The sequence below is a fragment of the Drosophila grimshawi genome, unplaced genomic scaffold (assembly GCF_018153295.1).
Source record: "Drosophila grimshawi isolate 15287-2541.00 unplaced genomic scaffold, ASM1815329v1 contig_848, whole genome shotgun sequence".
Taxonomy (NCBI): domain Eukaryota; kingdom Metazoa; phylum Arthropoda; class Insecta; order Diptera; family Drosophilidae; genus Drosophila; species Drosophila grimshawi.
In genome coordinates this window covers 403,358-421,546 of record NW_025063692.1, presented here as the reverse complement: position 1 = coordinate 421,546, position 18,189 = coordinate 403,358, and the positions used below count along the sequence as shown (strand labels likewise).

Genomic DNA, 18,189 nt, shown 5'->3' with positions numbered 1-18,189 from the left:
ACAGGCATTAAATAATTAACGCGCCTTAAACATTTACAAGGCCAGCGTGGGCCAAGACAATAAAAATAACAAAAGCATAGGCGGTCAGAGAGGGAGAGAGAGAGAGAGAGAGAGAGAGAGAGAGAGAGAGAGAGGAAGGTAGAAAGGGTGAGGCAACGAGAAAATGTCAAGAGATTTGAATAAAAAGTAAACTTGATATGCTAAAACAGAGAGACCATTGAGCTAAGCCAATAAAATCAGCCAAATAGTAAGTAAATAATACCAGTAGAGAATGCAAGCGAGGGCGGTATGTGAATCATTTGAATATATATTTATTTAATAAACATTTGCAAATAGCAAATGCACAGCCAGAGGCACGCAGCAAAGAAACAACTAAGTCGAGAAAGATCGACTAAAGATCCTAAAACAATGTCTTTACCAATCCATTCAGTCTTACACTTAAGATAGATATTCAAACCAATACCAGGACTCATTGTGTATAGATACGTGTGTAATGTGAATAAATAAATATTTTGACGGAATTACAATAGAAAGCTCAAAATGGTAGCTCATATTTTATCGGTATTGCGAGAATTAAGTAAACTTGATCTGCATTTGTAATAATCTCTAGCACTTAAAGTCTCTGAGATCAGCGTGTTTATACAGACGAACATAGAACATGGAATATATATACCCCACTTATCAATTTGAAGTTGGTTCAGTATATAAAACTCATGTATGTATATATATGTAGCACGAATAGAGGCGATGGCAAATCAAAAGTGAACAGATTTGAAAACCATGCAGACGTGCAACGAAGAGCGACACACGCTAAGCATTGCAACACACACACACACTCGAAAATGTTCCCAATCGTGTGTGTGTGTGCGTGCCGCTAGTGAAGCGCACATGACGTATTGGCACACGTACAGGCCACAATACTCGCAACCACCCAACAGGCACCACCTTGTCTGATTCAGGTACTGTGGCGCCCGTTTCGGGCTTTGTCTTTGGGTTTGTGTTCGGGTCCGGGGCCGGGCTCAGATTCAGGTCCCACAGCAGGGCCACGTGAAAGCCGGGCATATCTTGATTGTTTGCATGTAAATCTGCACAAAATCCCCAAAGTACCAATGGCAGCAGCAGAGGATGCAAAGGATGCCGATCCAGTGAATGTGACAACTGCTGTGCCCCGAATGATGATGGGGCAGATGATGATGATGACGATAATGTCCTTGGATGCTCCCTGGCACAAATCGCAATCGCAATCCCTAGCACAATTGAGCTGAGTGCCAATTGCCAATCTGTTTGGCCTGGTCGTTACTCGCGCGCACAGCCACTTGAAGCCAGTGGGAGTTGTTGAATGCCCAACTCTGAAAAATAACACAAATATATTTGATATGCCTAAAAGATGAATCTACACTAATACAAACTAAACTAAAATAAATAATAAATAACAGTCAACTGATAGAATCTTTTGCTTTGAAGAACCTAATATATTATAGGGAATGAATTTCCATATTAACTTATAGTTCGATCTTAAGTATGTATGTAGTTTATTTAATATTTTTCATATCTGATGTGGCGTAGAGCACAATCGAAGTTCATCTGGCCATCATTTCGCAGTTATTTAATGTATCAGCTCGAACTACCAGCACTTATGCCTTTTCTTCTACTTGCACTTCTTTTCAGTTACGTGGGCAATTTTTCCGATTTTCTACGATTTTTGCATTGGATTTTTTTCACGTTGTGTTGCCCAACGTGGCTTGGCGGTGTGTGGTTCAGATTTTGGTTCACCGTTTGGCAGTCTTTTGCAGCTATTTACCCCACAGACGAGGGGAGACGCTTCAACTACATTTATTGGAATTTTACAGTAAACTAGCGGAGCCAGGCACGTTTCACGTCAACGCGGAGGATGACAAGGACGTTGAAGGCAATGGTGATGGTGATGGTGATGGTGTTGATGTTGGCAATACGGATGATGGTGAGCACAAAGGACACTACGATATCTGGTATCGTCGCCGCCGCACATAGGCCAAAGCCAAACCATTACATTTGTTCAAGTCATAATGGTTTTGGTTATGCATACCCATTATTTCAAATGCCACAGGATGTTCTTCAAATCTTAAATAATTATGATACAGTTCTCTCTTGAAAGGAATCAGTTTGATTCCTAGTTTTATTCAATTTTTATTTATTTATAAATGTGTTTGTCGAAATTCAGATATAGTTTTTTTCCAAGAGTGAGTTTGCAAAATGTGCATACCTTGTCCACTTATTTGATTGGGTATCTTGCAGTCATGATACATTTTCTGTGTAACTTTTCTGTTCGTCTTTTTTATTTTGTTTTTTTCTTTTTTTTTCTGTCGTTTTGTGTCTCTTTGTTTATGTTTTGTTGTTTGCCAAAGGCGCGTCATACGGGGCGTATGCTTGATGCCGCCCTCTTCGAGGATGTAATTAAAAAACGGCAACAAAAAGCTGCACTGACAGCATGTAAGCTTGCTGCACGACACCGACACTTGAAACGAGAGGGTCCCTCGCTCAAACTCAAACTCAGACTCAGTTTCAGTGGCAGTCCCAAGCCGAATGCCTCAATGCCTGGGATTCGTTTCGACTGAATCGATGAGCTTCGACGGCAGCACACAAAGCAGCCAACGACGATATCCATAGCTCAAAGCTAAATCTCTGCACAAACAGGATATATGTGTATGGCTGGAGTGAAAGTCAGCCAGCCCAGCCATCTAAACCAAATGCATCCCACTCCAAACATCAACCTCTCAACCAACAGCGCCAAGCGTGCCGATGTCCATACCTCGTCTGTTCCGACTTGGTTCTGTAGTCAGTCAGCTTTTGTTCAGCAGTTTTTGTTACTGCTGCTGTTGCTGCTGTTTTTTATGTTATTTCGCTTGCACCGATTCAGTTCACTCTTCCATGTGATTTTTTGCGGATACTTTTTGTGATATTGAACCGGCTGCTGTTGGGAGCACTCAAGGGAAAGCAAAAGCTATCTCCTTCTAGTTGTTGTTCTCGTTGTTGTCGTCAAGCTACTGCCTTGACGTATTTGGTTTAGTGTGATTTGTATGCGTAGCCATTCTCGACACCGACACCGTCCCAGCTTCCCGAACCAATTGTGTTAGCCATTTTTATTCCACATAAGGATCCGAATCGAACAGTATATCTGTGGATTGCGATTTTACGAGCTCAGTCAAAAGAAAGCAGCCGAAAGCTGCAGCTACTTGTGCACATCAAACGGAGCTGAAAGCGAAACACTTACTTGAATCATCTGAATGGACTCGACACAACAGACGGCAGACAACAGACATAAAAAATCGACGGGAAAAGAGGGGTAAATAAGGATTATTGGTTGGAGCGTTAACATGGACCAATAAATGGAAAAAAAAAACACAAACCACGAAATATACTCAATAATAAGGACTTGAATTAAAGGGGTTTCATTTATTTGTTTTATTTCTGTGTTTTTTCTTTATTTGTTTATTATTAATATGATTACCTCAACTTTTCGTAAAATTTCATCATTCAATTAACTGTAGATATTTAATAATTTTGCAGCCAGTACTTGAATTGCGTTGAATTATATTAGATATGCAAATAGATTTGAAATCTAGATTATTTATCTTATCCAAATAGGACAAGACTCCACTCAAAATAAGAATATAATTTGATGGAAGATGCCAATCTATCAATTTTGCTTCTCAAGTCAAATATTTCAAATGCAATCACGAATTAAGAAAACTTAGCATCGCAGCAAAATCTTTAAATTGCATGCCTCAATCTGCTGCATTAAAATCCAAGAACTCAACAGCAGTTGAATTACAGCTGCATCTTAACAAGCGCTTACGACTACCCCAACCCACTTCATCCGGAGTTCGTCATTGCATCGTTGCTTTTCTTCTGAGCGTTTATTCTCTGATGTTCCCGTTGCAACTGTTGCACTTGCATCCGTTACATGGCGGCTTATGAGTGTCCGGCTCTTCATTCCCGATTCCCGGTTGACGTTGTCACTGTCACTGTCTCGCTATGATGATGCTAAGATGGCATGCCCTCTCTTAAAGCAAGAGGGGATATATGAAAAGAAGAAGAAAACATTTAATTGTATTTTGCTTAACTGAATTTAAAGGCCCAAGTATATTAACAAAAGTAAACAGAAGGCAAAAATTGATGTACACATTGGCAAATCGCAAGAGTGATCTAATTGATCTTGTCCAAGCGGCCCGAATGAAGTGTGGTGCGCGAGACAAACTTCTTCTTCAGCGTCTTGTTGTTGTTGGTGACGGTCTCCATGTTGACGTCCTTAAACCGATCCTTGATATACTGAACACGCGCCGGATCAACGTTGCTGCGACGCCGTAGAGGATTGTAATTGGTCTTGCGCAACGGCTGCTTCGGCATCTGCGCCTGTGGCTGCGGTTGCTCCTGCGGCTGTGGGTGTGGTTGTGGCTCCAAAGTGCTCACGTTCTTCAAATTCTGCTCAATGGTCGAATGGTCGAACGGAACGAGGGCGACGCTGGTGGCCTGCTCCATGTCCATATCATCGTAGTGGCCAAGCTTCAAATTGTTATTGTAGCGATTCATCCAGTCCGGCTCCGGCACCAACTGCACTGCCTCCGATTGCATCTTAGGCAGCGGCTCCTTTTTCACCGGCTCAATGTAAGCAAGCATCTGCTTTGCATCTAATAAACAGGAGATAAATATAAATGTCTTAGCTATATATATATATTTATATATATATAAATGACATATTGAGTACAGAATTGAAATCTCAATCGCATATATAATACGTATTTATTATGATAATTTTGATGGTATACATACATATAAGCAATTATGGTGGCATTTTGTTACTCACTGAAAGTCAAGAAGCGCTTCAGCTTCAAGTCCCTAATGGGGACTCTCAATTGATATTGGCGCAACATCCTGTTTTTGGGATAATCGGTTATCGTATCGGGGATAACTCTAAATTTGGTGCAGCCAATATATCTGGCTTTTTGTGTTGGATGTGTTAAATTCACGTTTCTATTGCAGTTCGGTTATTTTCCCTTAGCTCGAGAACAAAATTGATGTAGTACCAGAAAAAATGTTGGAATGAAATGAAATGCTCGACAGATGAGTTTACTCTGTGCTCACTCCCTGACACATCGCTTGAGTGCAATTTCACAGCCTGCTCGTTACCAGCCACCCATTCGCGTTGACACCCATTCCTCAGCCACTGTTAGATTTTTTTTTTGGTTTTTTTTTTGCAAAATCTGCATGCATATTTATAGGTCTGCCGGTTGACAAATATCGCGCAGTGTTGAATCACGGTCCGGCCAGCGGAAGCTTTACTGATTAGCAACCTACTGCTGCCCACTTTAGATTCCGGTCCAGGAGCCAGCAATCAGCCATCATCAACTAGGCAGCAGCCACTAGGCACCAGTCGCCGAAAGTTTACCAAAAAAAAAGTTAGTATGATCTAGTCAAGAGAACTCGACTTGGATATTCCCTGATCCCAGCTGTTAAATATACAAAATGGAAGGTTATATTTTTATTTGGATGTTTCTTTTTTACCATTAGATATCGATTTGTACCAATGTTCCGGACTGAGTGAAACGGGAGCAGTTATCGATAAATTGAAATAAATTTGGTTTGCGTACATACGAAAGTCTATGTTACACACTGGAAGTCTCTAACATTCGCTTCCTTCAGCCTGTTTCATTCTGTTGCACTTCTTTATTATATCCCTTTGTCATTTTTAACGGGCTTAGGGTATACAAAAAAAATCCTTTTTGGAACTGGCTTAAAAAACGCAAACGTCACTCTAGAATAACGAAAATGAAAAAAAAATCCAATGACGTAGTAACATCCGGTATAAAAACTTTGACATGTCTATGTTCTGTAGCCCTTACTTATTTATAATTAAATACGGGTATACTTGGATTTCTCTGTGCATTTGTCTTGTAAATTTATCAAATCATTGCATGCAAAGCTCAAAATTGAGATAGATTAATCGCTTAAGCATACATTTCTGTTTTATATATAACTTAAGTCCTCAAAGTATGATATAAGCAATATACTTAAGATATGCTCTGTTTGTACTAGTACTATATATGCTAAAGGGAATGATTGAAAAACATCGAGCATTTCCAAACTGCATTTCGCAATGGGTGCTGTTTGTACTTTTCCGCGTATTCTACTCTACCATTTGCTTGCTGTATATTCAATATAGTGAACGTGAAAGTGGAGTGCCATGGTCGGAATCGTCGCAGCAATTGAAATTTGAATGTCGCATTATTTAGTGATTGGAATATTAATGAAGTAGCGTAGCGTATCTTAAGAGCCCCTGATCGAACGAGAACGAGAACGCCAGTTTTAAAGCGAGCCTCATCCACAACCTAAAACTACTCCTGAGCCTGAGCCGCAGCTTGAATCGGTGGCAGGTTGGATCGGTGGCAGCGCCGGCGCTAGGTTCAGCATTGTTCAGCAATTTACAAAACAATGGAGTTTGCAATTTCATAAAAGGGCGGCTCACAATAAAAGCCACTGGCCCATTGTCTGTGGACAGCCTAAGCCTGGTCTCATTTGGGCCAGGTTTTGTAAGCAGCGAGTCTCTCGCATGTGTGGCCGGTGCTTTCACATTAGCAAACCTATTAGCATTTGGCTTATCCGCACTTAGGCTTAATATGGGGCATATATATATATATATATATATGTATATATATGAGTGTGTGAGTTTGTGTGTGTGTGTGTGTGTGGCAGAGGATGTGCGCTAGACTGGTTGTCGGCAAACGGTAAGTGAGCGAGAGAGAGAGAGCGCTGAGCTGAGCTCGAGATCATAGCCCTTTATCGCAGGTCGATCGTGTGCATGTCCTTTGTTTTGCCATATGCATGTGCAACAACTGCAATTGCAACAACAACAATTGCTTAGGCATTGTGCAACCTCTTGGGCCTCTCGGCTCACCACTTGTTCTAATCCCATCTCAGCAATGACCAAGCATATCGAATGGCCAAAACACAAACACAAAAGCACACCCGGTCACAATGACAACAAAAACCTGCAATCTGGCACGTCATCTGATCCCCTAAAACTGAGCCAGCAGCTCAATCGATCTATGGATATCCATCCATCACTGCTACTTGTTTTGTTTTATGTTTTTTTTTCTTTTTGTTGTGGGCCAATTGATCCACTCAAGATAAATTAGGCCACAACATTTGTGTAAGCTTAGCCCGGGGATTATCCTTGCAGCAATACCGGCCATATACTCTCTAGACAACATGTCTTCCGGTCGTTTATCACCTACATACCATACCATACCATATCATACCATACATATTCTACTTGACGTAGTGGACTGCTGCTGCTCCTCGCAATAATTCTGACGATGATGATTTCTTCGTTTATTGGTCGAACAAGGAACGTACATAAAAAGTTACAATACAAAAGTTTATTACAAAAATCCATGAAAATCAATGGAATGCGAGCAATAAAGAGCAACAAAAGCAACGGCAAACAACAATAAACAAGATGGTGGGTGGAGGGGGTGTTGCTGTGGGTGTGGGTTGGGTGTTATGGGCATGTGTATTGGGTGGGTTTGTTGTTATTGCTTTTGCTGCGGCTGCTGCTGCTGCTGTTGCTGTTGTTGTTGTTGTAGACTGCAATTATTAAAATAATGTCCACAGACCATTGAGTTCATAACGCGAATGAGGCCGCAATAAAATAAATAAATGAAGAGGAACTTGTCCTCAAATGAGCCATGCAAATGTTGTGATGACCAAGCGACAAAACGAGACGAGATGCGAGGCGGATGAGATGAGATGGGATGAGTTGAGCATCAACTACAACAATAACAAGGATAAGGAGAATAACACCACAGTCAACAGCCATATCATTGCCGAACGTCAATGTCCTCGTGGGTCATTCAGTCAGTATTGAATTTTTTTTTTTTAATATGGGAATAGCAAGTAAAGCAGGGATCTCTATTTTATTTTTTATTTTTTGCTTTTTTTATAGAGTTTTGTCTGGCATTGAGGGTTGGGCTTTGTGATTGTGATTGCTCGATTTGGCATGTGGCCTGGCAGAGGAATTTGGAGCCAGCTGTTTGCACACTTGAATAAAGTTCGTTGGCAAGGAATTCTGTTTTACAGAAACGACAGTAAAATGTGAGCTAGAAATTAAGCATATTTAATGTGAATGAATTTTATGGAAAATGCAATCTTAAGTAAATACCAAAATACACAAGTTCACTTTCTATCTTTATCTTTGCCGATTTGTCGATACAAAAAAGAAACCATATACAAAATATATAAAAAGATACACACTTTTAATTGGCGAGTTTGAAACATGTTTTCCTACGATACTAAATATTTTCCTGGCTAGGGCGACATAATCTGTCATGATGTGCTTTGAGGATTATTTCTCATTATCACAAAATCGGCAGAGTTCGAGACTGAACACATTTAATTTAATTTGTTTACGAGGTAGAGGCACATACCGACTTCAATTGCCACAAATGTCTTTCTGCGTTGCTTAGTTGTTGCCGTATTGTGTGTCCCCTTATTCCACAAAACGGTTTTGGTCCTTTTAGGGGCCTCTCTTACCACACGAACTGCTGCAGAAAGGGCTTGAAATTAAACGGTACATATTTTATAAGAATTTATGAAAGTACACTATGAATACGCAGTTGGAAAAAATATTACAGAATGTTTACCAACAAATGCTGAAATCGTTTTTAAATATCAATATTGGTGACCCGAAAGCCCCATTCCCGCTTATGTGTAAGGGTCGTGCGGTGTGCTTAACCTGCAGGCAGTAGAGACATAAAACACCAAACAACCAACACCACGATACCAACACCAAGAGACCACCACACACGCATACACACGCACACACACACACACACACACACACACACACACACACACACGCACACACACACAAGTGACGTGAGCGACCCCGGGGCAAAGTTAAGAAGTTCAAGTGTATAATTTCGTTACAATTGGGACAGTTTTAGTGCTTCCCCGGAACTCGTTGAGAGTCGCGTCGGTGGCGGGGTGAAAAACTCGTAATCTCCCATTCACACTCACACTCGCACTCATACTTGTGCTCACACTCACAATCGTACGTGTCCGCCGGCCTCGTCGGGGTTCTTTGGTAACGCTTAAATGCGGTTTTGTGTTACACATGTGCGTCTAATTAGCGACTGTTTAACGATACAGACAGAACGGAGTTGGAGTTGGAGCGGGTCCTGAAACTAATACGGTTCCGGACCATGGCGGAAGTTGTTAACGAGCATGAAATTATTATCGAAATGCAATTAATAAGTGAGACAAACGACAAACAACAAACTACAAGCGACATGGACATGCATCGGTTCATGTTGGGTAAACACTTTTGACACTTGTCCTTTGTGTCCCTTGTACTTGCCCCGTTGCCACTGCATTGCACTTGTATATAGTTGCCACTGTACCCTGTCCCCATTGTTGATCTGTTTCTGTTTTGCAAGCTGACACTGCAGCACTCCAAGAAGAGCTCGCAGCCTCCTTTCGAACGAATTCCGGCGACAGCGTTGTCTTAAGTGCCACCGACACTTCCGTCAATCCGGTGAATCCCCTGGGGAGAAGCGAGCGACGAATGGACCTGTGGCCGGTGTGTCGCATATTCTAAAAAAACTGGCATACTTTGCATACGCCAAATCAAGACACAGGCCTTTATGTCATATGTGTGAAATGGTAATGGAATGGGCTTGCAAAAGAGGACGGGCAATGGGAACTGTGGCACATAATCGGGGCCAGTGGGTGGACAAATCGGCTTTGGAGCTTAAGGCGTAAATAATTTGGACCCCGACCACTTTGATAAGTGAAAGCTGCCGCTGTCCGTTTGATCCGCAAAGAAGACCCGACCCTTTATATTTGTTTTCACTTGGTCTAACAGCGAAAGAGTTCTTGCATTTGTACATCAAGAATGCAAAAGGGTTGCAAACTCATTTTAAAATATATATCTCATGTAGATATCTCCTGAAAATTAGACACTTCTCTCAATATGTATTCTAAGTACTTATCATCTGTGCTTTGGATATTATTATTAGCTGGAGCATATCTTTTTTCGATCCGTTCCTTCATGTTTTCAACTAATTCATATCACTCCGACTCTTACTCAGGGTAATTAAAATTCGGTGAATGGCGAATCCGTTTTCTGTCTTGCCTTTTGTGCAAATTGAGTCAACACCCCAGCGAGCAGGGTAGTTGAGGATTTTTGGTTTGGACCCGGGCGGGCTCTACATCGATACCCACTTTGTTTTAATGCACGCTGATATGTGAGCCGCAGGGCTTAGCCCCAAACACACACACACACACACACATGCACACAACCACACATACACACACATATATATGAACATCCTTAGTGTATTAGTCCAGTGTATTGGCCAGCCCCCAAATTGGCAGCGACTGCGTTTTTTTTTTTAATTCTCCTTATTGTTGTTTTTGTTTTGTGTTAAAAAACAGCCCCTTACTAAAGGCGATGTCTAGGAGTTGCTTGAAGGTGGGGGCTTTTGGGGGTTTCTATACGGCAGCCTTAGTGTTGATTTTTAAACCGAATTGAGAAAATTTGTTGGCTCAGATTCGGTGAAGCGTAGACCATAATCAACTTCAGTGGCCGGCAACTCAATTTATATTTTTGCTATAACTTGCAGCAGCTGTGTGCACGTATGTGTGTGCGTGTGTATGTGCGTGGGTGTGTGTGTGTGGGTGTGCAGTCTGCTATAAAATAAAATTGAAAAAGGATTTCCGCTTGTCGTCCCTCGGTCAGAGAGGCAACCAAAAGTCTATCTACGTATTTGTATGGTCAAGACTGACTGCCAGCCGGTCAAAGGTGTAAGTTTTATTTGAATTTTTCGCTAAAAGGTGCCAACAAAAACAACAACAACAACAATATGATAGCCAAAGGTGGAACAACAACAACAATGAGAACACATTTGTATTTAGTTTTGCTACGTGGCCGGCATACAATTTTTACCATTGACTTTCGTTCAATTTGCTTTTTGGTCTTTTACAATTGTTGGCAGAGCATTGAATTGGCTTGATTTAACTTCCGGTCATTTCATTTCCTTTCAGCCACTGGTAAACTCAAACGTATCCATGCAGACTTATGTATCCTCCAGAGTAGAGAAATCTTAACAAAATTATGCAGGCAACTGATTCTGAGTCCGAAAATTAACTGCGATTGCGACTTAAAAATCTTGCATAACTTTATCGAAAAGTGTGCGCTTTAATATGTAAAAATTTCACTATAAATTAAATGTTAGATATATATGGCAATTGCTTAGTTATTGAGAGTCCGAATATTTATAAAGTAAGTGAAATAAAAAGCAGAAATTTAAGTTAACTGTCGATTATTAAATTATACATAATAGCAAATAATAATAATAATGTTAGTTTTAGTTTCTAACTTTTATCTCACTTGCTGTATAAATATATGTAAATATATATGATTTGTATATATGATTGAGTATTTATCAGAGTCAGTTAGTATTGTGTATTGTGATGGCTTAATGTTTCTATGGTGCATTGGCACGTTAATGGTTTGGTTAAAAATGGGCCAGTCTGGCCAATACTGCCCAATATTGACAGCTGTGCTCAAGACATTGGTCACACGCAGCCACTCAGCACGGAGATGACAATGATGATGATGATGATAATGTTGGTGGTGTCGCAACGGCAGGGTGTTCACAACTAAATGAATACATCATAGATCGCATATGGAAAAAGAGAAATGTGCAAAATGATTGCCCATTGCAAAATGTGACATGACAAATGCCCAGGGGCCAGTTACTAGTTACCCGACACACAGCTCGCAACGGGGTCCGTAAATGGGCGCATTAGCCACGCTCATCAAATGGGGCTGCGATCTGTTCCGTTTCGTTTCAATCCCAACCGATCCGGTCCAATGCGATTCGAAGCGTAGCGATTTTTCGACGAGTACCCGCTGTGGCCAAATGATTGCGGTCGATGCCACCACACATTGATGAGACAACGACTTTGACATTGACTACTGCTCCTTTTCTCCTGATGATGATGGCGCAACGAATCAATTGATTAGCGCCCTCACTCTCTCTCACTCTCTCTCTCTCCTTCTCAGACAGACTGTGTAAAATCGTGCAACATTGCCACATTGTTTGCAGTGCTCACAGAAATTGAAATTATCTGGCGAAAAATTGCAATTTTCATGCTCAACATGCCAAAAGGAGACATACGATAACCAAAGGCTGGCAAAAAGGGCCAAGTAACATAGTATATAGTATATAGTAAGTAGCATGCAGCATGTATCATGTAGTAATTGTCCTTTCAGTTATTGTGTATCTTTCTGTAATAAAATGATCAAATTTGCCGTGCAAATGTCGCCAACACGCTTTTGTTCCCATTCTACAGCCATGACAAATGAGACTGAGACTTGGTCCTGCTGCTGCTGCTGCTGATCCCTGCTGCTCGACTTTGTCACGAGCTGCAATCTTTGAACATATACATAGATACCTATGTGTACTGGTTAAAAGCGTTTTGCCTTGTCGAAACTCGAGGTGTCTTCTTCATTTGTGGCATGTGCAAAGTGTTTCCACTTTTCGTGTGTCGACTAATGCTGCCTCACAATAAACAACATCCAAGGACTGTGTTCTTTGTATTGACCTTGCTTTGCTAAATTTTTCAACTTCTTATTTGCGTGCGCCTCGATAAAGTTTCAAGGCACCACTAGAGTAGCAAACAAAAATTGAAATACAGATTCTAGATCATGAACAGAATAAGCGGTTGCCCAAGCAGCGGAAACAGGAGGCTGGGGTGGCTGGAGGGGGGACAAATGACTGCGTGCCGAGGCACTAATGCCTGGTCTCAGGGCGGCAATTACGGGCACAACAGCAATAATGCTTGAAGCAAGCTCAGTTCGTAACTGGGGCATTGTTGCCACATACACATCACATCGCATCGCATCGCATCGCCCAAAACAGCTTCATTTTCATGCCAGGCGGTCGTGACGTGGACAATGGCAAAAGGTACTCCGTCCTCCGTCGTCCGTCCCTGTTTAGTCCTCATCAACTTCCCGCCCTGTCCACGTTCCACCCCGCTACGCTCGGGGCCCGAGCTGCTAATCCGTTGCGCCTGCGTCTGCCGCCGTTGATATCACCGCTTTTGCCTTTTGGTCACTTCCGCGGTAGACCAACGCTCTGGGCAATCATACAGGAGGCACCATTCACCATTCAGCACTCGCACCCAGCGGTCAAGCCGAATGGTCAGCTCAAATTTTGGGTGTGCACTGGGGTGACCATTCACTATTCACTATTCAACTGGCTGTGCCATGGAGCCGGCTTATATTGTGTTGCCCAGCCAGCTGATTAGCAGCATGACTCAAGGTGTGCTTTATACACACGAATAAAAATATGTAAACTCTTTGCGATTTGCCTATTACAAAATTCTTGGCATTCATTTACATTAAATACACTATTCTCAAGCTTAAGAGACAATGATTTTTGACAATTTTTAGTTTTTACCTTCTGCAATAGCCCTAACATTGTTGTGAAACTACTTCTAAGTACTTATATAAAAACTGACCCACACCACAGATCCTCCTTCTTTCCCAACTCTAGATCCGACCAGACGCAAACTTAACTTCCTTTTGAATTTCATAGTAACTTAGTAATTCCAGAATGAAATATTATATTTATTATTTAATTAAAGTGAACACTCAACGAGTTGAAGGCCTTTGCTGCTATTTCTTTTCAATATAAGTTAGCTTAAAGTTTTAGACTATACTAAATAATTAAAATGGTCATATTTGGAATTCAGAGACGCCGATGAAAAAGGCTGGCTTGTTCATAAGTCTGCTATAGTCCTCCCAAGAGTCGCTGATGGGTAACATGGAACAATTCGAGTTCACCATTAAGTTCCCGCAGAAGAATGTCCGTTGCCATTGACATGAAGCAAAACTCGCAATGATAAAAACTTGTGAATATTAAATTTGATATGAGGAATCGAAATATACACAGTGCTTAGGGAAAACTAACCTTTTGTAATAATAATAAGCAAACAGCTGCTTCGTAATATCTGTATTTTGGTCCCTTCGCCCTAATCAGGGAAATCGCATTTAAGTAACTGCCCCATTATAAATGGTGCATGCCGAGTAGATCAGGTAGCGACAGCAGATAGCAGATAGCAAACAAACTAAGGCTGTCACTCACTGGCTGCTTGAGGAAGGTGTGTTAAAAACGGCACCCGGCCTACAAAACACTCGAAGTGAGAATTGAGAATTGAGCAACTGCAGTTCCAATTACAGAGTATTACACAACAGCAACAACAACATCAGTTGCTAGTGTCCGCTTACATTTTGTTGTTGTTGTTGTTGCCGCCTTGTGTCAAAACATGTATCGTATAATTTCAGCTCCGTATTCACTTAGATCCTTTGTACTTCTGGTTAAAAATGAGCGCATTGATTAAGTAATAGGCTAACAAACAGGACACTGGACTCTCTCAAAATTGGATTTTGAGTGCAGCAGCTCCTGCATCAGTTCCTGGTAGCCAGCCTGTTCCTCTCTGTCTGTGTGTCTGAGTCCTCATCTACATCTCAAAACAAGGCGCCGTCGTCACCATCGTTGCACTTGTTCTTGTACTCGTTGCTGAACAGCATTGCTGTTGTTGTTGTTCTTGTTGTTGTTGTGCAGGTCCTGCGCCTGTTTGACAAATCAGTTGCAAAGTGCTTCCCATTAATTCCTGGCTATGTCAGCCAACTGCTGTTTGGTTTTGTGTTGGTTTTTAGGCACTACATAAATCAGTTTCGGCGCAGCTGTCAAGTGGCGCCTAGTCCTAGACGAGGACATAATTAGTTTGTTATCGGCATCGAAGATGCAACATTCTTAAAAAATCCGCTGGACAATATCTGTACTAACATTTAAATTGGCCCATCCTTATTTACAAGTACCCTTTTACACACACACACATACATGTTTTGTGTGTCAACTTTTAAGGCCTCACATTTATGCAGACAATACTCTTTACGGCCCCATGCCCCGTGTCCCGTGCCAGTGTGTCCTTCGTTAGCCTGAAACGACATTGTCGCACAGCAAATAGACAAACAGCCAAATACAATATTATTTTACATGGGCAAACAAAAAGTTGCGTTCCAAAAAGGCACCTGCCGAGTGAAAATCGACAACTGGCAACAGCTAGCTGCAAAATGGCAATCGGGAAAGTGTATTTCTAGCTCGCATTAATTGAAATCATTTCAAAACTAAAGTAATTTCCAATATCGATAAAAAAAGGTTCACAATTTGATATTCAGGGCAGCAATCGAAAAGTTGATATTAAATAGTCTAGATACCACTCTGGAAAATATATGAAACTAATATTTTAAAAATTAACTAGTTGTGATTAGAAACTCTTATTAGAAATGAGAGAAAAGCCCTAAGATTAAATCAGTCGACAATATTCAGTTTATAGTCCCCAAAAAATGAAGAAAAAATCAATTTATACGATAAGCTCTAGATTGCCAAGGTAAGGCAATATTGCAAATTTCTATAAATACCTGATGCACTGATATGAATTTTAAATAAATACTAAATGACAAACAAAAAGAGACAAACAAAACTGGAGATAATTTTGATTAAATAAATTGATGCATTTATTTATTTATATAGATCTTTATACAATCATGGCTAGAAGCGTATTCGATCTTCGGCTAATCAGTTTTATTTTGTTTTTCTGCATGGTGCTTAATCAAACAGTTGTTAATTAGTAAAGAATTCTTGTTTTAATAACTCACAAGAGCTGAAATTTGTCAATCTGGGAAACAGACAGTTAGTCAGTTAGTCAGCTAGTCAATTATTCAGTTAGTCGCTGTCCGTTAGACCGTTAGTCGAGAAGAGACAGCTGAGAGGGGCAAATTAATTGCAGTACATGCGGAAGAATGCTTTTGCGCAGGATGTTTGCAAGTAATTGGGGGAAGGTGAGCACTAGCACGCTGAGCATCCAGCGATTGTTGGCACAACACAAATCAAAGAGTGCTAGAAAAATTCAAAGAAAGAGAAAGAGTGAAAGGCTGCAGAGGGGGGTAAGGTGTGAGGTGTGAGAGCGACTATAATAAGGTTTGCCGAAGGCGAGGGGTTGGGCACTTGAATGCTTGAATGTGAATGCTGTGTGCTGAGTAAGTGAATCAAAAACTATTTGTATGCATGAAAGGGGCGAATGAATTCGATTAAAATTACATTTTTTATTTTTTTTATTTTTTATTTTGATTTTTTGCCGCCTCCTGCTGGCTTTTGTGCGCTAGAGAGACAGACACAGAGAGAGAGAGAGAGAGAGAGAGAGAGAGAGAGAGAGAGAGAAAGAGAGAGAGAGAGTGAAAGAGAAGGAGGTTAGAGGGATTGTTGGAAATCAGCGGACAGGAAGACGGCCACGCAGCATGAATCCATTTGATTGTGCATGAATTTGCAACTTGTGCAACGCATTTAATTTTATTTAGTTACATTTGCCAATCGGTAGTGTCGACTACTGCGATTGCAGCATGTCCTCTGAGTGTGAGTGTGAGTGAGTGCTGCGACCCCTTTTCACTGGCGATAAAGTGTCCTCCTGCCGTGTTCTTCACACGCCTTGCGCCACGGGCGCTCCGTCCCGTCCGTCCCCCGTCACCCTGTATGTATGCATCGACAGCTATTCGGGGCGAGGATCACACGGAAGCCAAGCCGGCCACGTTGTGGGCTCAGAGACGCGGCCACAAGCGAGGTCTACCGAAGCAACCCCGGAACGTCATCATCATCATCGTCGTTGTCGTCGCCATCAAAAAGGACACTTGACGGGTACAACAAAAGCTGATGTTGCCACCGTTTGCCAGCGTTGCTGCTGCGTCTGCGTTTGCTATTTATTTCTATTTGCAACATTCATTCACTCACTCATTCATACGCTCATTCATTGCACACAGCTTAGTGTGTGCTTGCTGGCTTGCTTACTGGCTTGCCTGCTTGCCTACCTCTGCCTGCCAGCCTCTGCCCGCCTGTATACTTGCCCCTTTAAATGAGTGTGTTCCTCACATAACGCGCAGCCGCTGTGCGCCTGATTATCCTTTCAATTAAATTGTAGCGTAACATTTTCCACATCGCTGACAATGGCTACAACAGTCACACTGCTCAAAAGCAGTGAGACCAGCCGTTCAACTGACTGACTGTGGGCAGCGGGTAGCGGGCAGGGGGGGTAAAAGTCTCGTAGCCCAGAATTCAGGGCAGCGTTTTATCCTTTGTTGGAGTAGCTGTTTTCTGCTGTTTTCAGCGGAGCGCAAGGACTGCAGTTGATTTCACTAATGGCCGGCACTGTGTCTATGCTGAGTGTCAACAATACCTTTACTTATCATTTCTATCGTATCTATTTGACGCCTTTCGTTTGCCACTAATCCTATTAGCCAAATAGCAACAAATTGTGCAGGTTTATTTCAAAAGATACTTGTTCCAAAACACAAAATATTTTTTTTAAAAATTTAATCATTCTTTGGCAGCAAAGCTAGTGCAATTTTTATGCGACTTTCAAACGAAAATTTAAGCGCAGTTTTAAGCTAGATGTCAATACTAAAAAGAGTAAGTATAAACTGAAGTAATTTAAGAATACGCATTGCAAAATGAATAAGTGTCGCTCCCTTTTCAATGCTCATGCTTGTTTCAATACTTTATTCATTGAAAATCATTATTTGAGGTGAACTTCTAAAATAATTATTTATAAGCAAGTTTGCAAGTATTGAGTATGGTAAAATAATTCTAAAACAATAATTTTTACTTAAATATATGAAAATTTAAATTTACTTTTGAAAACGGTAGGTTTTTGCTTTTATTGCAAAGTGAAGCGTCGAGACGACTTTTCAAAACAACATTGGAAAGCATGTCTAATAATTTGTATATTCTTGCTATAAATTTCATTTATTCTTAAACCCAAAAGCAAGAAACTTATGAAAAATGTAAGCTGATTTATCAAACTAGTACAAACATATCTACACACTTCCTTGCAGCTTAAAATGAAACCCATATTTAGGCCCATGTTGCCAGTGAGTGCCAGTCCTTTATCTGGTTGAATGTAGGTCTGTATTTGTGTTTGTATCCTCACAAATCACATTTTTGGGTAACGACAATATTGGGATTTTCGAAATGATGAACTCCCTCTGTTTGGTGCATAACAAATGCCACAATATGATTTGGCAGCTAC

At 41.1% G+C, this 18,189-nt stretch overlaps 1 protein-coding gene across 1 annotated transcript; it reads right to left on the bottom strand.

The window, feature by feature from the left end:
• Window positions 1-4,097: 4,097 nt before the first annotated feature.
• Window positions 4,098-5,052, bottom strand: LOC6569442. The gene is made up of 2 exons (XM_001995442.2): window positions 4,844-5,052; window positions 4,098-4,667 (listed from the first exon to the last, which is right to left on the bottom strand). The coding sequence occupies exons 1-2, from the start codon at window positions 4,908-4,910 to the stop codon at window positions 4,186-4,188; spliced, it is 549 nt and encodes a 182-aa protein (XP_001995478.1). The 5' UTR covers window positions 4,911-5,052; the 3' UTR covers window positions 4,098-4,185.
• Between the last annotated feature and the right edge of the window lie 13,137 nt (window positions 5,053-18,189).